The sequence below is a fragment of the Bison bison genome, unplaced genomic scaffold, assembly GCF_000754665.1.
Source record: "Bison bison bison isolate TAMUID 2011002044 unplaced genomic scaffold, Bison_UMD1.0 scf7180017864043, whole genome shotgun sequence".
NCBI classification, from domain to species: Eukaryota; Metazoa; Chordata; class Mammalia; order Artiodactyla; family Bovidae; genus Bison; species Bison bison.
Genome location: NW_011494615.1, coordinates 9,750,842 through 9,771,645, shown reverse-complemented (window position 1 = coordinate 9,771,645; position 20,804 = coordinate 9,750,842). Strand labels below are relative to the sequence as shown.

The following is a 20,804-nucleotide window of genomic DNA, read 5'->3' as shown; positions in this document are numbered from 1 at the left end:
CCCATGGACTGCAGCCTACCAGGCTCCTCCGTCCACGGGATTTTCCAGGCAAGAGTACTGGAGTGGGGTGCCATTGCCTTCTCTGCTTTGGAAACTAGCTCAACTATAAACCTGGAGGTGGAGGAGGGGGTGATACAGAATGTGCTCATGGCTTAGTGAGATTTTGAGGGGCCTGTTCAGCAATTTAATACTTCAAAAGCCTCTAAATATTTCAGTAAAAGAACCCAGATGAGGAGTTAGAAAAATCCCAGGACTTACAAGGAAAGGGTCACGAATTGTGTAATTTTACTATCTTTCCTACCACTTATCTCTTCTACCCATTGTAACCTGGTATCTGTCTTGAATATTCTACAAAAAATCATCTGACGGAAGTCACCCATGACACCCAGGTTGTTAATCCAGGGGATATTTGTCAGTCTTTGTCTTAAACACTCAACAACACGGGACTCTGGACACACTCTCCTCCATGGCCCCCAGACTTCCCTGGACTTTCTCCTCCTTCTCCCTCCACTGCAGGTGGGCCTGCGCCTCCCGACCAGGGAATGTCAGATGTCCTCAAGGCCAGGCTGAGCCCTCTGCTCGCCTCCCTCCATGTTCTGTCCTGCAGGCGGTGCTTCTCCCACTCCTGGTTTAATATTATTGAACGTGTCTCCATCCTGCTCATTAAAATCACTTATTGGACTATGTATCAGTGCCTGGGACACACTGAGAGAAATTCAGATTTACTTGGTCTCTGTTGGGATTTTTATTGGTTGGGTGGGGGGGTGGTATTTTCCTTTAATATTTTTTTTAAAGCTCCCAGGTTGAGTCAAAGAGCAGAAGGAGTTGGGAAGCCTGACTTAAGGAATCTCATCCATGACCAATAACACCTAAATTTATAATTTCATAAAAATACCAGGATTCCAGGCCCATGTATATCTCAACTCTTCAAAAGCATAGCCTTAGATATTTTGAAATTACTGCAAACACAAATGCTCACAATTGAAAACTGAATTACTAGAAAGAAAGAAAGAAAACTGAATTACTACTCTTGCTTTTTCCACTGTATACTTGAAAATTGTCATCTCAATGACTGACACGACCATCAGCCCAACTATTAAAGCCAGAAACCTAGGCATCAGCTTATAAACTTCCCTCCTGTTCCCATTTCCAAGATCCAGTATATTATCCAGGCTTTTCTGTTTTATCTTCCAAACACATTTTTTTCTATTCCTACCACTTCTCTCTAAATCCAAGCAACTATCATCTCTCACCTGACTAAGGCAATGCCATCCTAACAGGTCCCTTCTAATCCACTTTCTATATTTCCAGTGATCTTCTCAATAAGCAAATGTCACTTAGTGATTTGGAAATCTTCACGGGCTTTTCATTGCACTTAGAATGACTCATGAACCTGGCCCACTGGGCCCCCGTATCTGGCTCCAATCTCATCCCGACACCCCTCACAGTTTTCTCAGCTTCCCCACCCCGCCTGTCAGTTTGTAGCGTGTGTCAGGCTGTCTCCTGCCACAAGGCTTTTGTACGTGCTGTTTCCTCCTCTTTTCACCTAGCTAACCTCCACTCATTCTCCACCTCTTAGCTGTCACCTGCTTAGAGAAGACTTCCCTGAGTGCACAACTAGGAAAAATTGTCCCATATATATTTATAGCATCATGTACCTCTCCTTCATTTGAAAATATGAGATTAATCTGTGCAGATCATTTGGATCAATTTGCATGCAACATCTTTATATCTAGACTATTTGCTTCATGAAGGCAAAGCCAACATCTGCTTTTACACAAAGACTCTCTCCAGCGCCTTAGCCCAGATATGGCTTTTCATGCAGGAATAAATGAAAAGTTGCTTAATCGATTTTCTCATCTGTTAAGTGGAGAGAATTCCTGCCTTAACCATCTCACAGTAGCACTATCAGATCAAACTGCTCTTTAAATACTGCTAAGTGTCATAAGATGCTTCCATTATTTATGATGACACTGTACAAATGAAACAATTAAAAAGAAGTTCATGAAATAAAACTTCATCTACTTAGCAAAATCTCTAATCCATATTCAGTGTAAAATTCCAGTAAAATGTACTTACACACTTGGGTTTAATGCTTCTGTCATAAATCTGGCCACCAAAGAGTAATAATCAAGTCCAGCATATAACTGGTTGAAAAATCTTGGATGGTCTGTAAATTGAAGCAGAATATTAATCCACACAGCAATAAAAAGGCAAGAAAACTATTGATACAGCAGTAACAAAAGTGAATTCTTCAGACAATAAAAGCAGTTGGATACAGAGGGCGTACAGTACACGACTCCAGTTACATGATGCTCAATCTGGGCAAAGCTGACTGATGCTGACAGAGGTGAGAATTCTGGGTACCTCTGGCATGGAGACATTGATTAGCACCAGGCTTAAGGAGCCTCTGGAGTCCCAGAAATGGTCTATACCTTGATATGAGTGATGGTCACTTACATGCAGATATGTACAAATTCACTAAGTTGAGCACCTGAGATTTGTCCACTTTAGGGAATGCACATCATATCTCAATTAAAAAAAAATTTAAATCTTAGTCATGTACAAGGGAACCAAATGTTGAAGATCCATCTCATAAGCCTTTCTACTGAACAACGTTTCTAAGCAAAACTTGAGCACTTTTTTGAGAACTTTGGTTTACTTATTTCATTTTCTTTTAATAATTTTTATTTGTTTGTTTATTTTTTGGCTGCAGTGGGTCTGTTGCTGCACATAAGCTTTCTCTAGTTGTGGCCAGGGGTGTGGTCCTCTCTAGTTGGTGCACAGGCTTCCCTCTGCAGGGGCGTCCTTTGTGAAACACAGGCTCAGGTGTACAGGCTCTGCAGCTGTAACGCATGGGCTTAGTTGCTTCACAGCATGTGGGATCTTCCCAAACCAGGGATCGAACTTGTATCCCCTGCATTGGCAGGCAGATTCCTATCTGCTGTATCACCAGGGAAGTCCTACCTGTTTCCTTTTAAATACAACCCAGACCCAAACCGGAACCCTGAGAAAGGGATTATTTGAGCAATCTGTCCACATATCAAAAAGCCTGTGGCTACATTTACCTTCTGAAATTATCCATGTCAATTTCCCTAATTTGAACACATTTCACTTACTGACAGGGTTCACTTCAGGCTCTTGGCAGTGAGTGGCCTTTTAATTTTTCAGATTGGACCGTTTTTTATAGTGCAGCTGGCATCCTGTCTATGGAGTAAGATGTGAGTCATCGTGCAGCTTACATAAACTTTCTGATTCAACGGGCTTCAAAGGCACTTGCCTTTAAGACTTGAAAAACTTTAGTTCCAACTTTCTATTTTTTCCCTCCTATAAAAGGTCTCATAAAGGTTCTTGGCTTTACACAGTGTGAATATTCACACCAGACTCCAGGCTAAGAGCTGGCTTGACATTCTCAATCATAAGAAGCCCAGCATGATGAAGAATAAAGAGGCAGGGGGCCTATTTAGAAATGTGGGTATTTGGGAACCATGTTAGTGACCTCTCACAGCAACTCAAAGCATTTGGTGTTTTTGTTTTTTTTTTTTTTTCTCTCTCTCTCTTTAAACTAGTTCAGTGAAAAACAAGAGGCTCAAAAGAAAATGTCTTTTCGTATAAAACATGGCAAACTTCCTCTAATCTGGCAAAGGAAACCCGACATTGCTACAAGTAATTTTAATAAGTTTTTTTTTAGTTCCGTGTTAATTTATGATTGATTTCCATGGTAACATTATGGAAAATATCCAGTAAACTGAAAAATCTACTGCACTAAATGTCATTCTGTGCTTCTGACATGCACTATAATAATGAGATATGTATCTCTGCTTTTGAAATGCTAACTGGGTTTTTGATACATTCACCAGACTTTCCTAAGGGAATATAAACCAATTATTTTTAGCCAGGATTTTATTATGTTCTTTCCACTAAATTTAGTTCAGTGTCAGAACTCACAAAGCATAATGCCTGTATGGTCTTAAGTACTAGATTACCTTTACATCACACTGAGAAATGCATATTCTGGAAAGTTTTTCCCCTACTTCTGAAACTTATTCACTGGGTGTATAGAATATTAGCAGTCAGTCAGAGTAGGACTTAAGCACAAAACAAATATCATGTTGCTGCATTTACAAAAGATCACAGTGGTTAAGCATTATTGTACCTTCTGAAAGGTTTTTATCTCTTGATCCTGGTAGATGGGATAAAATAACTTGGTTCTTGCCAACTCTAAGAATACTCTTCAAATAAATCTATCCCTGTTTATAGGAAGGCAGTCTCTGGAACATGTTGAGGGGCGATATTCTGGGAGGTCAAGATTTAAAATCCTCACCAATTCTATAATCAAACTACCATTTGTCAGGTGGCACCAACATAAGAAATGATAAGTAGCAGTCATAATTTCTGGTCTTGGTTATAAATGGAGGATGGGGATTGCCGAGGAGCAGACAGTATTTATATAAGACTGCTTAACACCATCAGTTTTTCTATCAACCTATCTTTGGCCCTGACAACACATCTGTACTAGGGATTAGAGGAACCACTGTTAAAACCTCAGAAGCACTATTTTTCATCCAGGTTTCTCACCCATAAAGAATCTGACAGCCAGCTTTACTATGAGGTCTGTGTGTGCTAAGTCGCTTCTACTATGTCAGATTCTTTGCGGCCCCATGGACTGTAACTCGCCAGGCTCCTCTGTCCATGGGATTCTCCAGGCAAGAGTACTGGAGTGGGTTGCCATGCCCTCCTCCAGGGGGTCTTCCCAACCCTCTTCCCAACCCCATGAGGGATCGAGCCCACATCTCTCATGTCTCCTGCACTGCAGGTAGATTCTTTACTGCTGAGCCACCGGTCACGCCCCGACTATGGGATAAGCACATGCTAAAGAAAACGTAAGAACTGTCTGCGGCACAGATGAAGCGGGGAGCTCTTACTGGTCTTGACGCTGTAGCGTATGACGTCCTGGCAGCGCTGCAGCAGCCGGTGGTGCGGCTCTCCCGCGTCCCTCAGCTCCAAGTCGAGAAGCCGCTTCAGCTCTTCAGGGGGCCGCCACTCACAGACCTGGGGATTCGGCCACAGCACGGTTACGGGGGCACTCACTGGAGCCAGGTGTGGAGAGGATGTAGGAAACACGGGCCCCACCCTCGTGAAGCTTCCCGACCAGTGGAAGAGAGAGAGATGCAAGCGGGCAAGCACCGTTCCCTGGGGCCAGAGCTCTGACATCTGGTAAAGCGGATGCTGTTGCAACAAAGCAGGGGACTCTGTCTTCAGTTTTGGAAGAAGTCCTGAAAGCACTGACATCCAAGCGGGACAAAATAAGACTGCGAAAGGTTGAGGGCAGAAGGAGAAGAGGGCGACAAAGACGAGATGGTTGGATGGCATCACTGAGTGAATGGACATGAACTTGGGCAGACTCCAGAAGCTAGTGAGGGACAGGGAGGCCTGGCGTGCCGAAGCCCATGGAATCACAAAGAGTCAGACGTGATCTGCTGACTGAACAACAACTAAAGAACCAAGCAAAGAGTATAAGGGATGGGGGTCATGCAAGGGGCCTTCTAGGAGGAAGAACAGGACAAGCAGGGGCTGAGATACAAGGGCACCCATGGCCCATCTGAAGAGAGAAGTCCACTGGGTGTGGCTTGAACTCAGAGCTTGGGGGAGGTAGGGAAAAGTGGAGCTGGAATCTTGGAACAGCTCCCCCACTTGTCTCTGTCCCTGGCCCCCGGCCCCACACCATCTGCTCTCAGCCTCGCAGTCAGCATCCAGAATGCTCCTCTTCCATCTTAGCCACAGGCAGCCCTCTGCTCAAATACGTCTGATGGCTCCTCATTTCCTTCAGAGTAAAAGCCCAAGTCCTTACAATGACCTGCACTGATCCTGTACATCTGTTTCCCCGGTGGCACTGACGCGCCCCCCACCCCACACCCTGGCCTCCTTTCCGCTCCGTATGCATACCAGATGCATTCCCATGTTAGGGTCTTTGCCCTCGGCCTGGAATGCAACCTCCACCCAAACCTCCTCATAGCTAACTTCCTCACTTCATTCAAAACTCTTCTCAGATGTCCCTCTGTCAAGTCAGCAATCCCCACTCTTCATTTAAAATCACAAGCTGTGTGTTACTCTACCTCCTGAAGTACCCGCCCCCCAGCTGTTTCTTCTCTTCCTTTTTCCATGCCCCTGTCACCTCCCCATGTAATTCATTTGCGACACACAATCACCATGAGAGCAGAGGTGTTGGTCAATTTTCTAACCACTCCCAAGGAACTAACAGAGCCTGCCATACAAAAGGTTATCAACAGCATGTTGAATGAATGAATGAAGAGATAAAACAAGGCTCAGATGGTGACGGGCTTCATGTCACATATTACAAAGTTTGAATGTGGCTCTAAAAAAACACTGATATGCTTTGGACAAGGGAATTACATGTGATAATATTAGTTTTAGACAATGGCTTTGATTGCAATATGGAGATTCCAAGTAAAATTGGAAATGAGAAGTTACTCTAATAGAGCAGGCAAGAGAGGATAGTGGTCTGGATGAGGCTGGTTGCCTCAGGAAGGAAGCATATCTGGAGATATTGAAGACGCGCCATCAATAGAACCTGGAAAGCAATAACACAGGAAGGATGAGGGCAAGGAATAGCCAAAGGCCATCTTGAGCTTTCCAGCCAGCACGTGGTTTCATGGTGGGTGGGGTTGGATGGTGAGTTTGGGGCATATTTAGTCCAAGGCACCTACAGGACGTCCAAAGGGGTGTAACAGTTGGTCTGAAGCTCTTGTGAAAGATCAGAAACAGAGTTGCAGGCATCTGTTATAATGTGACCCAAGTGACACAGCTCAGAGGAAACCTGTAGAAAGAGTAGAAGGTGTAGGTCTCACCTGGGCAGCGCCAGCACATAAGCAAAGGGTGAAGGGAATGAGCTCACTTGTGAGGTGAGGACACGCCAGAGAGGCAGGGAGCAACCCGGAAGAGTTCAGAGCTACTACACAAAGGAAGAGGGATGCTCGGGGGAGGAGACGGTCACCACCGTCAGGTCCTGCAGAGACGCCAAAGTAGACAGAGACTGGGAAGCACTCCTGGGATGGATCAACAAGGAGGTGTGCTTGGCAAGAGCGTCTGACTGAGGGAGGTGGGAGTGGAGGCCAGATTGCATGAGGCAAGGACGTAGGAGGTGAGGACGTGGAGGGAGGGGGCAGTGTTGAAGATCCTTAAAAAGTTTCCCTGTGGAGGGGAGGAGACAGACAGGGGACTCTCCAAGGGGTGGAGGCCAGGATCGGGGAGGCTGGGGAAAGCAGGGTGAAATATCAAATCGTGCGAGAAGTACGAAATTAAACTCTGAGCTTAGAAGCATGAACCATGGCGAGCAGAAGTCAACCAAACGGGGTGTGACCGTGCAAAGGAAGGACTATGAATTCATGCAATGTTGATGAAAAAACTTCAAGGACAGCAACACCCCACAAACACAAATCAGTGGTTGCCAGGGGCCAGAGGTGACGGCAGAGGCTGACACGGAGGCGCACAGGGGCATGTGGGGTGGCAGAACTGTTCGTGTTTAATTCTGTTGCTGGTTATGCGATTTGTCAAAACTCATAGAAGTGCACACCAAAGGCAGTACATTTGACTAAAAGTAAGTTACAGTTCAGTTGAAAAAAAAGTGGCTGAGGAAAAGTGTCTACAAAAGAGGGGGCCAGAGGTAATCATGTCACTAAGTATGGCTGTGCTGTGCGTGTGCTAAGTCGCTTCAGTCGTGTCTGACTCTTTGCGACCCTATGGATGTAGCCCGCCAGGCTCCTCTGTCTTTGGGATTCTCCAGGCAAGAATACTGGAGAGGGTAGCCATGCCCTCCTCCAGGGGCTCTTCCTGACTCAGGAACTGAACTTGAGTCTCTTATATCTCCTGCATTGGCAGGCAGGCTCTTTACCACTATCACCATGGAAGCCCATCACTAAGTATGGGGACCCATCCTATCCTCAGGCCACCTTTGAAAGGGGATGTGTTGAATCTCTGACCAAGTAGGCTAAGTCAGCAGCATAAAAACTTCACCTCCCTCTCCCAACTCCAACATAACAATCCAGCTTCACATGGATGCATGTCCCTGCATGACTGCTGCTGCCGCCAAGTCGCTTCAGTCGTGTCCGACTCTTTGCGACCCCATGGACTGCAGCCCACCAGGCTCCCCCGTCCCTGGGATTCTCCAGGCAAGAACACGGAGTGGGTTGCCATTTCCTTCTCCACCCTGCATGACTACCATATTGCAATGGGCTTGGGGCCACTGAGTTGATAACTTAGGATTTTAAGCCCACCCTTCTCATCCTATCTCCCATCACTGTCCTGTATGAGCCCTTCTTTCCACATGAAGGGCCCCTTGGTGTAATAAATACCTTGCCCTATTATAACTCTCTTCCCCTCATTCACCTTCCACTTTCAGCAACACACCTGAGCCCACTTCTCTCTACCCATCAAAATCTTACTCCAGGAACTTCCCTGGCAGCCCAGTGGCTAAGACTCCATGCTCCCAATGTAGGGACTTGGGCTCAATCCCTGGTTGGGGAACTAGATCCCTCATGCTGCAGATAAGACCAGACACAGCCAAATAAAAAACAACAACAAACACCTATTTCATCCTCAGATTCTGCATCAAAGTCCAAGGTGTCCCCTTCTCAGTGAGATCTACCCAAAATCTGCCCAAACCACACAGCATTTATCACCTTCTTATTGGGACCCCCTGTTTTTTATTCTGATTCTGTTCAAAGCTGAGCCTTTATCTTACTTTGCTTTATATCCCCCAGGGCTGAATATAATGTTTTATCCTTAGCTAGACTCAGTTAATATTTAATGACTGAATAAAGGCCAATATAAAAAATTTCCAGGGGAGTACTGTACTCCATCCAAAGTAAAGCAGGTCCAAACATTCCCCGGGTACAGCTAAGACGGGAGAAAACTCAATTATAAGCACAAAATTAGGAAATACCTTCAGTGATTTGAAATATGAAAGGTGATCAGTGTGATAGCTATTAATTGTGAGATTCTGAGAAACACAGGGAGAAGCCATGAAAAGCACAGACTCTGCAACCAGCCTGGATTCTGGCGCCAGCCCCAAGATCCGCTGGCATGTTCTTTGGGGAAACATCCTTGGCATCTGGTGCCACGCTTTGCCCCTCGTCTCTAAAATGGAGTTGATCGATAGTACTGGCATCTTAGGTGTCTTTACAGATTCAGTACACAAACACATGGGTTACATACACAAACACTTACGGAGCAGCTCTTAGAATATCAATTGGCACAAAGTAATTACTATTAAGAACAGATGTCATCAGTGGTGATTCCAGTATCAATTTGCGTCTGAATTTGAAAGCTAGAACTGGTCACTGGTACCAGTCAGAAAAGTCAGACTTAGCAACCCAAGATTTCCAGTCTAAGCTCAGACAAACTGCTAGTAAAGTCCCTCAGATAAATTTAAAAACTTTTCACACTTTTTCTACCTTCTGCTTGATTTCACTAGCAACATAAAGAATATGTGCCAGACAATGGAAAGCAGGGTGTGTGCTGGAGACTATAGAAATCAGATCATCGGTTGATTTATAATTTGTATCATCATCTGGGGCAGAAAGGTTCATCCTGTGCTTCACAACCTTACCTGGTTAAACTCTGGGTCTTGGCCAGTCTCCCCACACTTGCTGGCTGCTTTCCAGGAAAGCAGAAACTGGATGGGGGTCTGGAAGCTGAGGTGGGGTGGGAGAGTGGGTACCAACTTTGGTATCTGGGCATCCCCTTGAAACAAAAGTACACAGGAAATGAAAGCATGATTCCTCTTCCCCTTACATCTAGCCATCCAGGGGTGGAGAAAACCTAGCAGTCCCATCCTCACGGTTTCTCACAGGCTTTCACGTTTACCTTCTCATTGATGTCTGTAGCCTTCAAAACCACCTCTTCCATTATTAGTCTACAGGCATCTTCCACAAATTTTTCTCCTGCTTTTACATCTGTTGCGGGGCCGTTCAGTATGACTCCATCCACGAGAACCACGTTCTTCCTGCTTGGAACCATCTCTTGTGGACTGATATCTCCTGGAAGCACACAATCAAACCATGTGTTAGAGAGAATCTTATTCCAGCACAAAGCAAAGCATGGAGGAAACGGCTTGCGATCCCACCTTGAGAGGGCGTCCCTTCATTTGATACGTCTGAGGCACTGAAGCTAACAGCTTCTTAATGGTGCCCAGTGATACGACAGAGTTAAAGAAAGCAAGCTCCATTTTCCATTCCTGCAGCATCTTTTGTTTAGCACCAGGGAGCATGCAGGAGTTCAAGCAATGTAAATTCAACCCATTTTATTCACTCGTACAAACATCTTTCAGACATGTGCAAAAATGATCTTTGTAAACACAAGCCCATGTCTGTTTCATGAACACACACACTCCCTTGTAATTTAAGGACGACTGTATATTTCCTTTCATAAGTCACTCCCAGAGAAGAAGAAGAAATGTCAGTGTGTCTCTTCTTTTGATTTTACGTTTTAAGCCTGTGATTAAATGCTCCCTTGCTGTGTCTCTGAAAGCCCCCCGTTAAATATACTTGGCCATTTCCTACTGGGAGGAGGAGAAAACAGAGCAGCGGGAAGGTTCCTGTAAGCAGTATCTCACACTTTGAAACTTCTCAAACTTGCAATTTAGGCAGGAGGATGGAACAGAACACTTTCAGGACTGGACAGCTGCGGGCCCGTGACTAAAGGTTAAAAGTCAATGTGGAAATCTATATCTGAGACTAAAGGTTACTGCCTACCCAAAATAGCTCCCCTCCAAATTAATGCTGGCAACTTAATCCAGATATTCAACCAATATTCTGCCTCAAGCTCTGATTCAATCGTATGCTCTCTTTCTAATTAGTATCTCTTTCCTCCTTATTATATTCAATAACTTGCAAAAAGTTACACAAACAATTTTTAAATATTTTTCTGTGCCTCGCCAAGCATAGCACCTCCCTTAAACACATTGATGGGTCTGTGTGTATTTCAGATATTTTTATACCTACCGAGGGTTCTAACAGAATTTACATTTATTATGCCCTTTAATTCTATGACTGGCAAACTCTAATGGTGTCCATAGGCAGATACAAACGTCGCGGGAAGATTCTCCAGTTCGAGAATGATAGAATCTGTAGCAAACGATTGATCTTTTATCCTCAGACTGAGGGGTAAACCATTTAGAGCTCTCACAATGAATCTCAGCTTCATCCTTAGCTTTAACTTGTCTTCCACTTGGAAAGATGTATCTAATATAGTTTAGGGCCAAATGGTGAAGGCCTAGAATTGAGCTGTTGGATGGAAGTGCTTACCACTCAAGGCACTTTCCTCCCCGCCAAATTTTAGGTCCTAAAAATAAATTGGAAAAGAGGGCAATTATTCAGGGAACCCTGGTTATGTCAGTAGGCAGTGCTATTATTAAGCACACAGAAAAGGTCTGATTTTTTTCTAACCTCATTAGTGGGATTTCAGGTTTCTATTGCCCAGGGAATAGCAGCCACTCTGTAGGCCTCTAAGAGTCTCTCTCTTTCTCTCCCTCTCTGTTTCTCTCACACATACACACAATGTCAAACACCCGGTTGCGACCAAAATAGCAGAGAAATTGAAATTAAAACTGTCTCTTGCTCCACAGCCATCAATTGTAGAAATCTATAATTTCTATATTGATTTTGAACAATTCTATAGGAGAAAAATCCTACTTAAAAAACTATAAAGGTTTGGGTATAGATTATGCATCTTTTCTTGATGTTTTAATTCTACAACAAGATGTGATCATGTGCCTCTCCTCCCCGACCCCGCCACATTGTCACACTGGCCCAGACTGGAAAAGACCCTCTGGAGACTGAACAGTCAGTCAAGCTGTGCTCTTCTGGAGAGGCACGTCAGGACTCTATCTGCTAGAGTTGACAGCAGTAAATACTCAAGCCTTCTATGAGAAGAAAGCTCCAGGAAGAATATACCCAGAATCTGTCTGCTCTTCAGTGCTCCCTCCCTTATCACCATCAAACACTTGGCCTCACTTTCCAATGAACCCTCCAGCTGCCACCCTGCCCCATGTACTGTGAAGACAATTCTAAGGAAGGCAGCTCCCATGTTTCTTCAAAAAGCTAAGTCAGCTCACATCATGACTCCTGTTCAAACCATTCAATGACTCTTTATCAAGTTAAAAGTCAAAGTCCTGAAAATGACGTCTAAGGCTTTAAATGAGCTCCTTCCCCCATTATCTCTTGGCCGTCAAACCACTTCTCTAATCCTGCCCTCCAGAATTAGTGCCCTCCTGCCCACTCACTGTGGCCGCCTCACTCGTCCTTGACTCTTTCCTTCAACACCAGTTTCTCAGCGAGGTGTCCGCACTGACCTCATTTCACACTGCACCCACTCCTCTCTCCCACGCTTTTCTCTGCTTTATTTGACTCCAGAGTGGTAACCACCCTGTGACATATTATATGTATAATATTTATTTACTTACTTGTTTAAATACTGTCTTTGCAACAGAGATTATGCTGTATGGGAAGGATCCAGTTCCTGTCAGCTGATGTCTGTTTCAGGGCACCCAAAAGTGCCTGTCAGATTGGAAGAGTTCCATAAACATTTTTTGGTTACTAGATAAAAGAAGTCCGGGACCCTGGCTCCTTCAACCAGCCAGCGACCATGTCCCCTCCTCTGAGAGGCCACTGCAGGTTGGCAGCTCTAACCAAGCAGGAGACGCCTTTGGTAGGAATAGGGCAGACACAGAACTCAATTCATGGACTAGAAAGGACCAGAAGGGGCTGAAAGAGGGACCCGGGGAACAGGGTCGATGAGGCAAAACTGAGTGTGCAGTCTGGGTCGTCAAGGGGAACCACGGGTGAGAGGCTTCCACTCTCCTCACCATGTGTTCTTTTCACCAAGGCCACTTTCTTTCCCTTCTCCCTCCTTTTCTGCTTTGTAGGCTTCTGATGTCTGAAGGTCAGTCCATCACAAGTCTCACTCCAGGAACCACACTGCCAAATGTGGAAACCAGTCAGTCCCCAAACATTCAGACTTTTTTATGTCCACCGATTCCTCAACTCCATACTTTCCAAACTCCTGTCTATATAATTAGCTCAACTTCTGGTTTGTTTGAAAAGATGCACCCTTCTTCCTTGCTGAACAAATCATAAAGTGAAAGTATTAGTCACTCAGTCGTGTCCAGCTCTTTACGACCCCATGGACTGTAGCCGACCAGGCTCCTCTGTCCACGGAGTTCTCCTGGCAAGAATACTGGAATGGGTAGCCATTCCCTTCTCCAGGGGATCTTCCCAACCCAGGGGTCAAACTTGGGTCTCCTGCATTGCAGGCAGATTCTGTACCATCTGAGCCACCAGGGAAGCCCAAATGATAAATTCAGCTTCAAATACTATTTCAGAGTTTCATAGGATTAAATGAATTAATGCAGATGAAGACCTAAGACCTAAAGCAAAGCCTGGCAAAGAGTGGGCTCTCAGTAAACATGAGAAATATTAGCTAACTCAGTAAGTGTTAGGTAACAGCAGTAGGCAATTAAAACTATTTATTAAATACATAAATAAACAGGAGTAATTACATGTGACAGTAAGCTATGACAAGGGAAAGGGAGATCTCAGAGTGATCAGATGCCAGGGTTCAGTTCAGTTCAGTCGCTCAGTCGTGTCCGACTCTTTGCAACCCCATGAATCGCGGCACGCCAGGCCTCCCTGTCCATCACCAACTCCTGGAGCTCACTCAAACTCATGTCCATCAAGTCAGTGATGCCGTCCAGCCATCTCATCCTCTGTCGTCCCCTTCTCCTCCTGCCCCCAATCCCTCCCAGCATCAGAGTCTTTTCCAATGAGTCAACTCTTCGCATCAGGTGGCCAAAGTATTGGAGTTTCAGCTTTAGCATCATTCCTTCCAAAGAACACCCAGGGTTGATCTCTTTCAGAATGGACTGGTTGGATCTCCTTGCAGTCCAAGGGACGCCAGGGTAGTGAACTCTAAAGCAGCTGGTGAGTTATCTCCTGGAACAGTCAGAGGAAGGAGCCTCAGTGGGAGGGGGTTGCCCATGAAGACAGCTGGACTTCCAGCCATGGTCAAGCAGCTGTGTCCCCCCCAAGTCAAGCAGCTGTGTGGCAGCTGTCCAGACTTCCTGCCTTGTCACTTTCCACTTTGCAGGAAAGTGGCTATTTGTGTAGAGGTTTTATTTCTTGTACCAGAGTAGAAACAATGACAGAAGGGATCCATGTCTCAATTTTCTGGACGTCCCAGGAAACAGTTCAGTTGTTGGTGTTCACAAGCACTCAACAACTCCCTGAGCTGTTGGCTGGCTGCATCATTATCTTAGAGGTCATCTTATTCAACCCTTTCACACAGACCCCAAACCCCTTCCCCAAGCCTGTGGCTGAGACAACAGGAGAGCTGAGTTTGAGCCTCTCAGGTTCTCTGATCCTGGAATGATACATTCTCTCTGTGCTTCACTTTCCCTCATCAATAAAATAGGAGACAATCCAGGAAAAGTGCTGGGCCGGCTGCACTCTCACCTGCTGCTGCTGCTGCTAAGTTGCTTCAGTCGTGTCCGACTCTGTGCGACCCCACAGACGGCAGCCCACCAGGCTCCCCCGTCCCTGGGATTCTCCAGGCAAGAACACTGGAGTGGGTTGCCATTTCCTTCTCCAATGCATGAAAGTGAAAAGTGAAAGTGAAGTCGCTCAGTGGTGTCCGACTCTTAGAGAGCCCATGGACTGTGGCCCACCAGGCTCCTCCATCCATGGGATTTTCCAGGCAAGAGTGCTGGAGTGGGGTGCTGTTGCCTTCACTTATACGAATACTTATACTAACATGCAGGTGGGTTTAGGGACCAGAGTTGTTGACCTCTCAGATGCTTCCAGAATCTGACATCTTTGGCTGCCTGGCTTCTCTCTTATCGTTTAATGATTATGTATCCATTTCAACAAACGTGGATTACTCACCTGCCATGTGCCACACAGCAGGCTGGAGGCTAAAGACAGGAACTGGGTCATCTTCTTGTGGATCTCAAAGTCTCTTTGGGGAGTTAGGTGCTGAAAATTTACAACAGTGCAAGACATGTGGGGCAGACTCTGCTCTCAAAATTTTACAGAGTTGAAAAATTTAATTGTCACAAAATTTCCAGCTGGTTATTCAGGTCTATAGTTGAGGAAGTGGAGACACAGAGAGTTTAACTGGCTTGTCCAGGGTCACAGAGCTGGTTAAGCAGTGAAACTGGGGTGAATAATACACTGAGGTTTTATGAAGGAGCAACAGGGTACTGTGCTATGGACATCTACAGTTTGTAAGGCAGTGTTACGGAGTCAATAATGACAGCAAGACAAATTAGACTCAGTTTTGGTCCTCTGTAACTGAGAGTCTCAGAGTTTGAATAATGCAATAGGAGATAAGGAGTGTCACATGTCCTGAGAAGGACACCAATAACAAGTTGAATGCAAACACTGTAGACATTTAGGGTTATGGCTTAGGGTTACAGGAGAAGCTGAGGGGTCAGAGAAGACTTCTGAATTCGAAGACTTGTCTTCTCTCTAAAAATCTGCAGGAGTTAAGAATAATAACAACTTTAAAACCTTTTCATTTCTTAAAGTAGCAACTCCATGACAAACAGCTGGAGGGGCCACAGAGCTTCCCCTACGGTGATTCTGAATCTGCACTTGCATCATTTCTCCAGGCTTCTGCAGGAGAGGAGAGGACAAAGCAAGTCTGATTTCTCTCCCGTGGGCTCTAATCCAAACATGTGAAGACCTTGTGCTAGCTTCGGCAGCACCTATACCGAACATGTGAAGACTTTCATCGATTCTCATCTAAGTCTCTTATTTTGCCAAGTAAAACTGCTCCAGCTTCTTCCATGGATCTGATAATCCACGGTTGCTCATCTGAATGAGTTTATTTTTAATAAAAGGAGGCATAACCCAGGTGTGGTCTCACCAGCTCCAAATACAGTGAATTGGCATTCCTCATTCTCTGGTCAGCATAATCCCATTAGTAAGGCTTCCATTAGCATCTGAGGTGATGCCCAGGCTTAAGCTTTGAAACCAGGGAGGTGCTGGCCCCAATTCTAACTGTGCCGCTGTGATGTTGCCCATGCTACCTAACATCTATGTGACCCAGCCTTCTTATGTGGCCAGTGGAGAAAACACTGGGTCGTTGGAAAGGTGGAAGACAGCCTTGCAAGCTACAGAGCCGAGTGGCAGGAATAGAGCACAGGACGCAGTGAGTGAGGACCATTACTGAGGTGGGGTTAGTGAACTCTCTTCCAGTACCAACATTGCATGCTGGTTCCGGTAAAGGTCAGATCTTAGCCAGAAAATCAACCCTAAAGAACCAAGCTCACCATTTGAGAGTCTTTAATTGTTAAGAGAAAATTAGCTCTAGGAAAATAAGTGCTTGCTTCCAAGGAACAGAAAGAGGAACAATGAGTCAAAGTGAATCCAGGCATCTGGTGGGGAGGCCAAGGAACACTTCAGAAAAGCTGTGCCAGAGACACTGGGGCTCTAGTGCGAGCTGAGGGTCAGGACCTAGAGAGCTTAGTGGGCCAGTCCAAGACAGGCATGAGAAGAAAGCTGGGGAAGAGGTAACATTAATTCATAAGTTAATAAGGGCCTGCTGGGTACCGAGCACCCAGCCTGGTGCCTGGGAATACAGAAAGTAAAAAATGCAGTCTCTGCTCTCAAGTTGTTAAAGTCTTGAAAGACAATATCCAGGGGGACAGGGAGAAAAAAACAGAGCTGAAAAGAAGTTGAAGAGACAGTGCTCTGTACTGGAGTCTTCTAAATCAGGTGTTTCTTCTAAGTTCGAAAAAATGGACACCTAATTTAGTCGCTGTACCTGGCACTGTCAGATTTACCCACTGTTTGCATCCCTTTAGAGTTTCATATCTATTTTAAGCCATTTGTGCTGTCTTAGATACAGCATGCGGAGAAGACAATGGCACCCCACTCCAGTACTCTTGCCTGGAGAATCCCATAGACGGAGGAGCCTGGTGGGCTACAGTCCATGGAGTCGCTAAGAGTTGGACATGACTGAGCGACTTCACTTTCACTTTTCACTTTCATGCACTGGAGAAGGAAACGGCAACCCATTCCAGTATTCTTGCCTGGAGAATCCCAGGGACGGAGGATCCTGCTGGGCTGCCATCTATGGGGTCGCACAGAGTCGGACGCGACTGACGTGACTTAGCAGCAGCAGCAGCAGATACAGCATGCCAATGAGAGGGTAGCTATGGGCAGCCTACAAGGAAGACGACTCTAGGAAATAAATCAATATTAAGAAATAACAATAATACAAGGCAGTGGCCACAGAAGCTCCAAAGGTGTGGATAGTAGCAACAAGTTCAGGGACTAAATGTCTGAATCTAGCTCTGTTACTGGTTTAATCAGAGACCTGACTTAGACACCAGATGATGTCCACAGCACAGCCCTAAAATATGAAGTCACAGGAGCAAGTGGTAAAACTATGCTCACAGCTTTGGTCCGCTAGAGATGGGCTTTGTTGTTTGTGGCTTAGTCGAAAAGTCTGTCTGACTCTTTTGCAGCCTAATGGACTATAGCCTGCCAGGCTCCTCTGTCCATGGGATTTTCCAGGCAAGACTATTGGAGTAGGTTGCCATTTTCTTCCCTAGGGGATCTTCCTGACTCAGGGATCTAATTCATGTCTCCTGCATGGGCAGGCAGATTCTTTACCACTGAGCCACCTGAGATGGCACCCAAAGGCAAAAAAAAAAAAGACAATAAGACAGTGCAAATCACTCCTTTGGTCTTATTTTGGAGGTTAAACTCACTTTAGTTGAAATTCACAGTGAGTTAATGCTTCTTTCACTTATACTTCCCCAAATATTTATTCCCACTTCAGCCTGGTGGGCTGCAGTCCATGGGATCACTAGGAGTCCGACATGACTGAACGACTTCACTTTCACTTTTCACTTTCATGCATTGGAGAAGGAAATGGCAACCCACTCCAGCGTTCTTGCCTGGAGAATCCCAGGGACGGGGGAGCCTGGTGGGCTGCCGTCGATGGGGTAGCACAGAGTCGGACACAACTGAAGCAACTTAGCAGCAGTAGCAGCAGCAAATATTTATTGAATACTAGGTATGTGCAAGACCCTGGGGCAGGCACTGTGCGAGACTCAGAGACGAGTCAGACATAGAGACAGTAACCACAGTGTCCAACAAGGAAACGCAGACACATTTGTGAATACCTAGGATCCCATCTAGAAGGTATAAAGTATAAAGTATGATGCTTGAGGTCGGATAAAGCACACTGAAATTCCAGAGAAGGGCTTCTGATTGTGAGAAACAGAAAGTCCTTTTAGGTTAGATGGTATTTAGAATGGTCCTTCATTCAAGCATTCAGCAAATATTTATTTAGGGCCTGTTATGTTTAGGACGGGAGAAGGCAATGGCACCCACTCCAGTACTGTTGGCTGGAAAATCCCATGGATGGAGCAGCCTAGTAGGCTGCAGTCCATGGGGTCGCTAAGAGTTGGACACGACTGAGAGACTTCACTTTCACTTTCCACTTTCATGCATTGGAGAAGGAAATGGCAACCCACTCCAGTGTTCTTGCCTGGAGAATCCCATGGATGGAGAAGCCTGGTAGGCTGCAGTCCATGGGGTCGCACAGAGTCAGACACGACTGAAGTGACTTAGTAGTAGTAGTAGTATGTTCAGGACAATGTGTGAGGCACTGGAAGCTGAGCAATGCAAAAGAAGACACAAATTTACTTGGGGTGGATGGGAAAGATAGTTAATAAAAAAAACAAACAAACAATTTAAATAATTGCAGACCCTAACAAGTGGTTTAAAGGAAGTTATCTGAACGGCTTGATAGAATGAAGACAATGAGGAATTTCATATCTGATCAGGGGAAGGTATTTCCTATGAAGAAACATTTGAATTAAGATGCAAATGAGGAGAAAGTTCCAGATGTAAAAAGACATGAAAAGAGAGTTTAGAAAGAAGCAACAGATGTAAATGATCTATAAATTGTTCTCTCAAAGGAAGAGAAAGAGATGGGTGGGGTCCAATTGTGAGGACAAGGGAAGGGAGCATAGAGCGAGCTTGGGAAAGAGGTTCGGGAGCAGACCAGGCAAGGCGTTTCATTCCAAAGGCACAGCAAGCCACTCGAGGGTTTTAATCTGAAGAGCAGCACGGTCTGGTTTGCATCTCCAACAGATGTCTCTGGCACCCTGTAGAGCGGGCCTGTCTAAGGGCAGATGTGGGAATAGGGAGGCTGCTTAGGAGGCTACTGTGGAAGTCCAGGCAGTAGAGGCACCAGCCTCTTGATCTGGGAGGAGATGCAGAAAGAAGATGCAGTGAAGCACTGCAATCTGGGAGGCTTTGGCAGTAAAGCCAAGAGGGCTGGCTGATGAAGTGGATTCAGGGGGTCACGACAACAGAAGAATCTTTGAAGACACCTGAGTCACCAGGGAAATGGGGACCTGAGCCACCAGGAAAATGGTAGGGCCCTAGGCAGATGTGGGGACCACCAGAAAAGGGCGCGCTGGGTCAACCTGTGGTAAAGTAGGAATGGAATATCAAGACTTTAGACTGATTAGTCGAAGTTGGTTATGATGGGGTAGAAACAAAGGTCACGGAAAAGACATTTGGGACCAAAAAACAACCTGAACTAGGCAGAAAAAGGTGTGTGTGTGTGTGTGTGTCCAGGAAACCTCAAGAACTTCTCTTCATCCAAGGGGCAGGGACTGCTGAGAGGTGGCGAGGATGTCACTGAGAACTGAGGAATGTGGATGGCACCTGATGGGCAACGGGAGCCATTGAGAATTTCTGATGGAATAAGAAAAGTGCCTTAGAAAGATGAAGTGGGTACCAGTGACGGGTTCAGACGGCAAATCAAGAGCTCAAGTTGGGGAGATATGATGGCAATAATCCAGGCCAGGGAGAGGGAGAATATGAATCACATAACAGACAGGGTGGGAAAGTGAAGAGTTAGTCGCTCAGTAGTGTCCGACTCTTTGAGACCCCATGGACTGTGGCCCGCCAGGCTCCTCTGTCCATGGAATTCTCCAGATAAGAGCACTGGAGTGGGTACCATTCCCTTCTCCAGCGGATCTTTCCAACCCAGGGATCGAATCCAGGTCTCCCATACTGTGGGCCGATTCTTTACCACCTGAGCCACGAGAGAAGACAGGATGGGGGTTATACTTAATCTGATCTCTCCCCTATAATACTGTTACTGCAAACTTGAAGCCAGGAACCCCATGTTTTTCTAAGAAGCCTTACAATTGTACTTGGGTAGTACAGCTTTCCTACCCTCCAGGAAGTCTACGCTCTGAAATGATCTTTGGCTGAAAGGCGACAGAGTAAGATACAGAAAAGTCACGTTGTGCATCCATACGTCAGCTCCTCTCTTGCAAAGCATGCAGGAACATGAACATTTCAGGGTGGTGACATGCTCGCATCACCCCAAGTTTTATTTTGTGAGATCCTCTTGTGTTAGCACCTGGGCTGCCAGTCAGGTGATTCAGAGTCTGTGGAAACACCAGGCCATGATCTTTAACATAACAGCTAGGTCCATTAACACCATCCATTCTCCGAGACGACAAGCTTCTTAGAAGGGAGTCTCTGAAACAGCCTCTCCAATATAGCTGTCACTGGAGAAGGCGATGGCACCCCACTCCAGTCCTCCTGCCTGGAAAATCCCATGGTTGGAGGAGCCTGGTGGGCTGCAGTCCATGGGGTCGCTAAGAGTCCAACACAACTGAGCGACTTCACTTTCACTTTTCACTTTCATGCATTGGAGAAGGAAATGGCAACTCACTCCAGTGTTCT

The 20,804-nt window shown here is 45.7% G+C and overlaps 1 protein-coding gene across 5 annotated transcripts in view; it reads right to left on the bottom strand.

Moving 5' to 3' along the window:
- The window catches only part of GADL1 (glutamate decarboxylase-like 1), a 195,805-nt gene that overhangs the window by 146,412 nt on the left and 28,589 nt on the right, over positions 1-20,804 (bottom strand). For 4 of the 5 annotated variants that reach the window (XM_010835560.1, XM_010835559.1, XM_010835563.1 and 1 more), the window contains exons 2-4: positions 9,886-10,058; positions 4,926-5,052; positions 2,080-2,170 (exon numbers count right to left, since the gene is read on the bottom strand). In XM_010835560.1, coding sequence (XP_010833862.1) covers positions 2,080-2,170; positions 4,926-5,052; positions 9,886-10,058 — 391 coding nt within the window. Of the gene's footprint in view, positions 1-2,079; positions 2,171-4,925; positions 5,053-9,885; positions 10,059-10,580; positions 10,607-20,804 lie in introns of those variants that run through there. The other variant, XM_010835562.1, reaches the window with a different exon arrangement.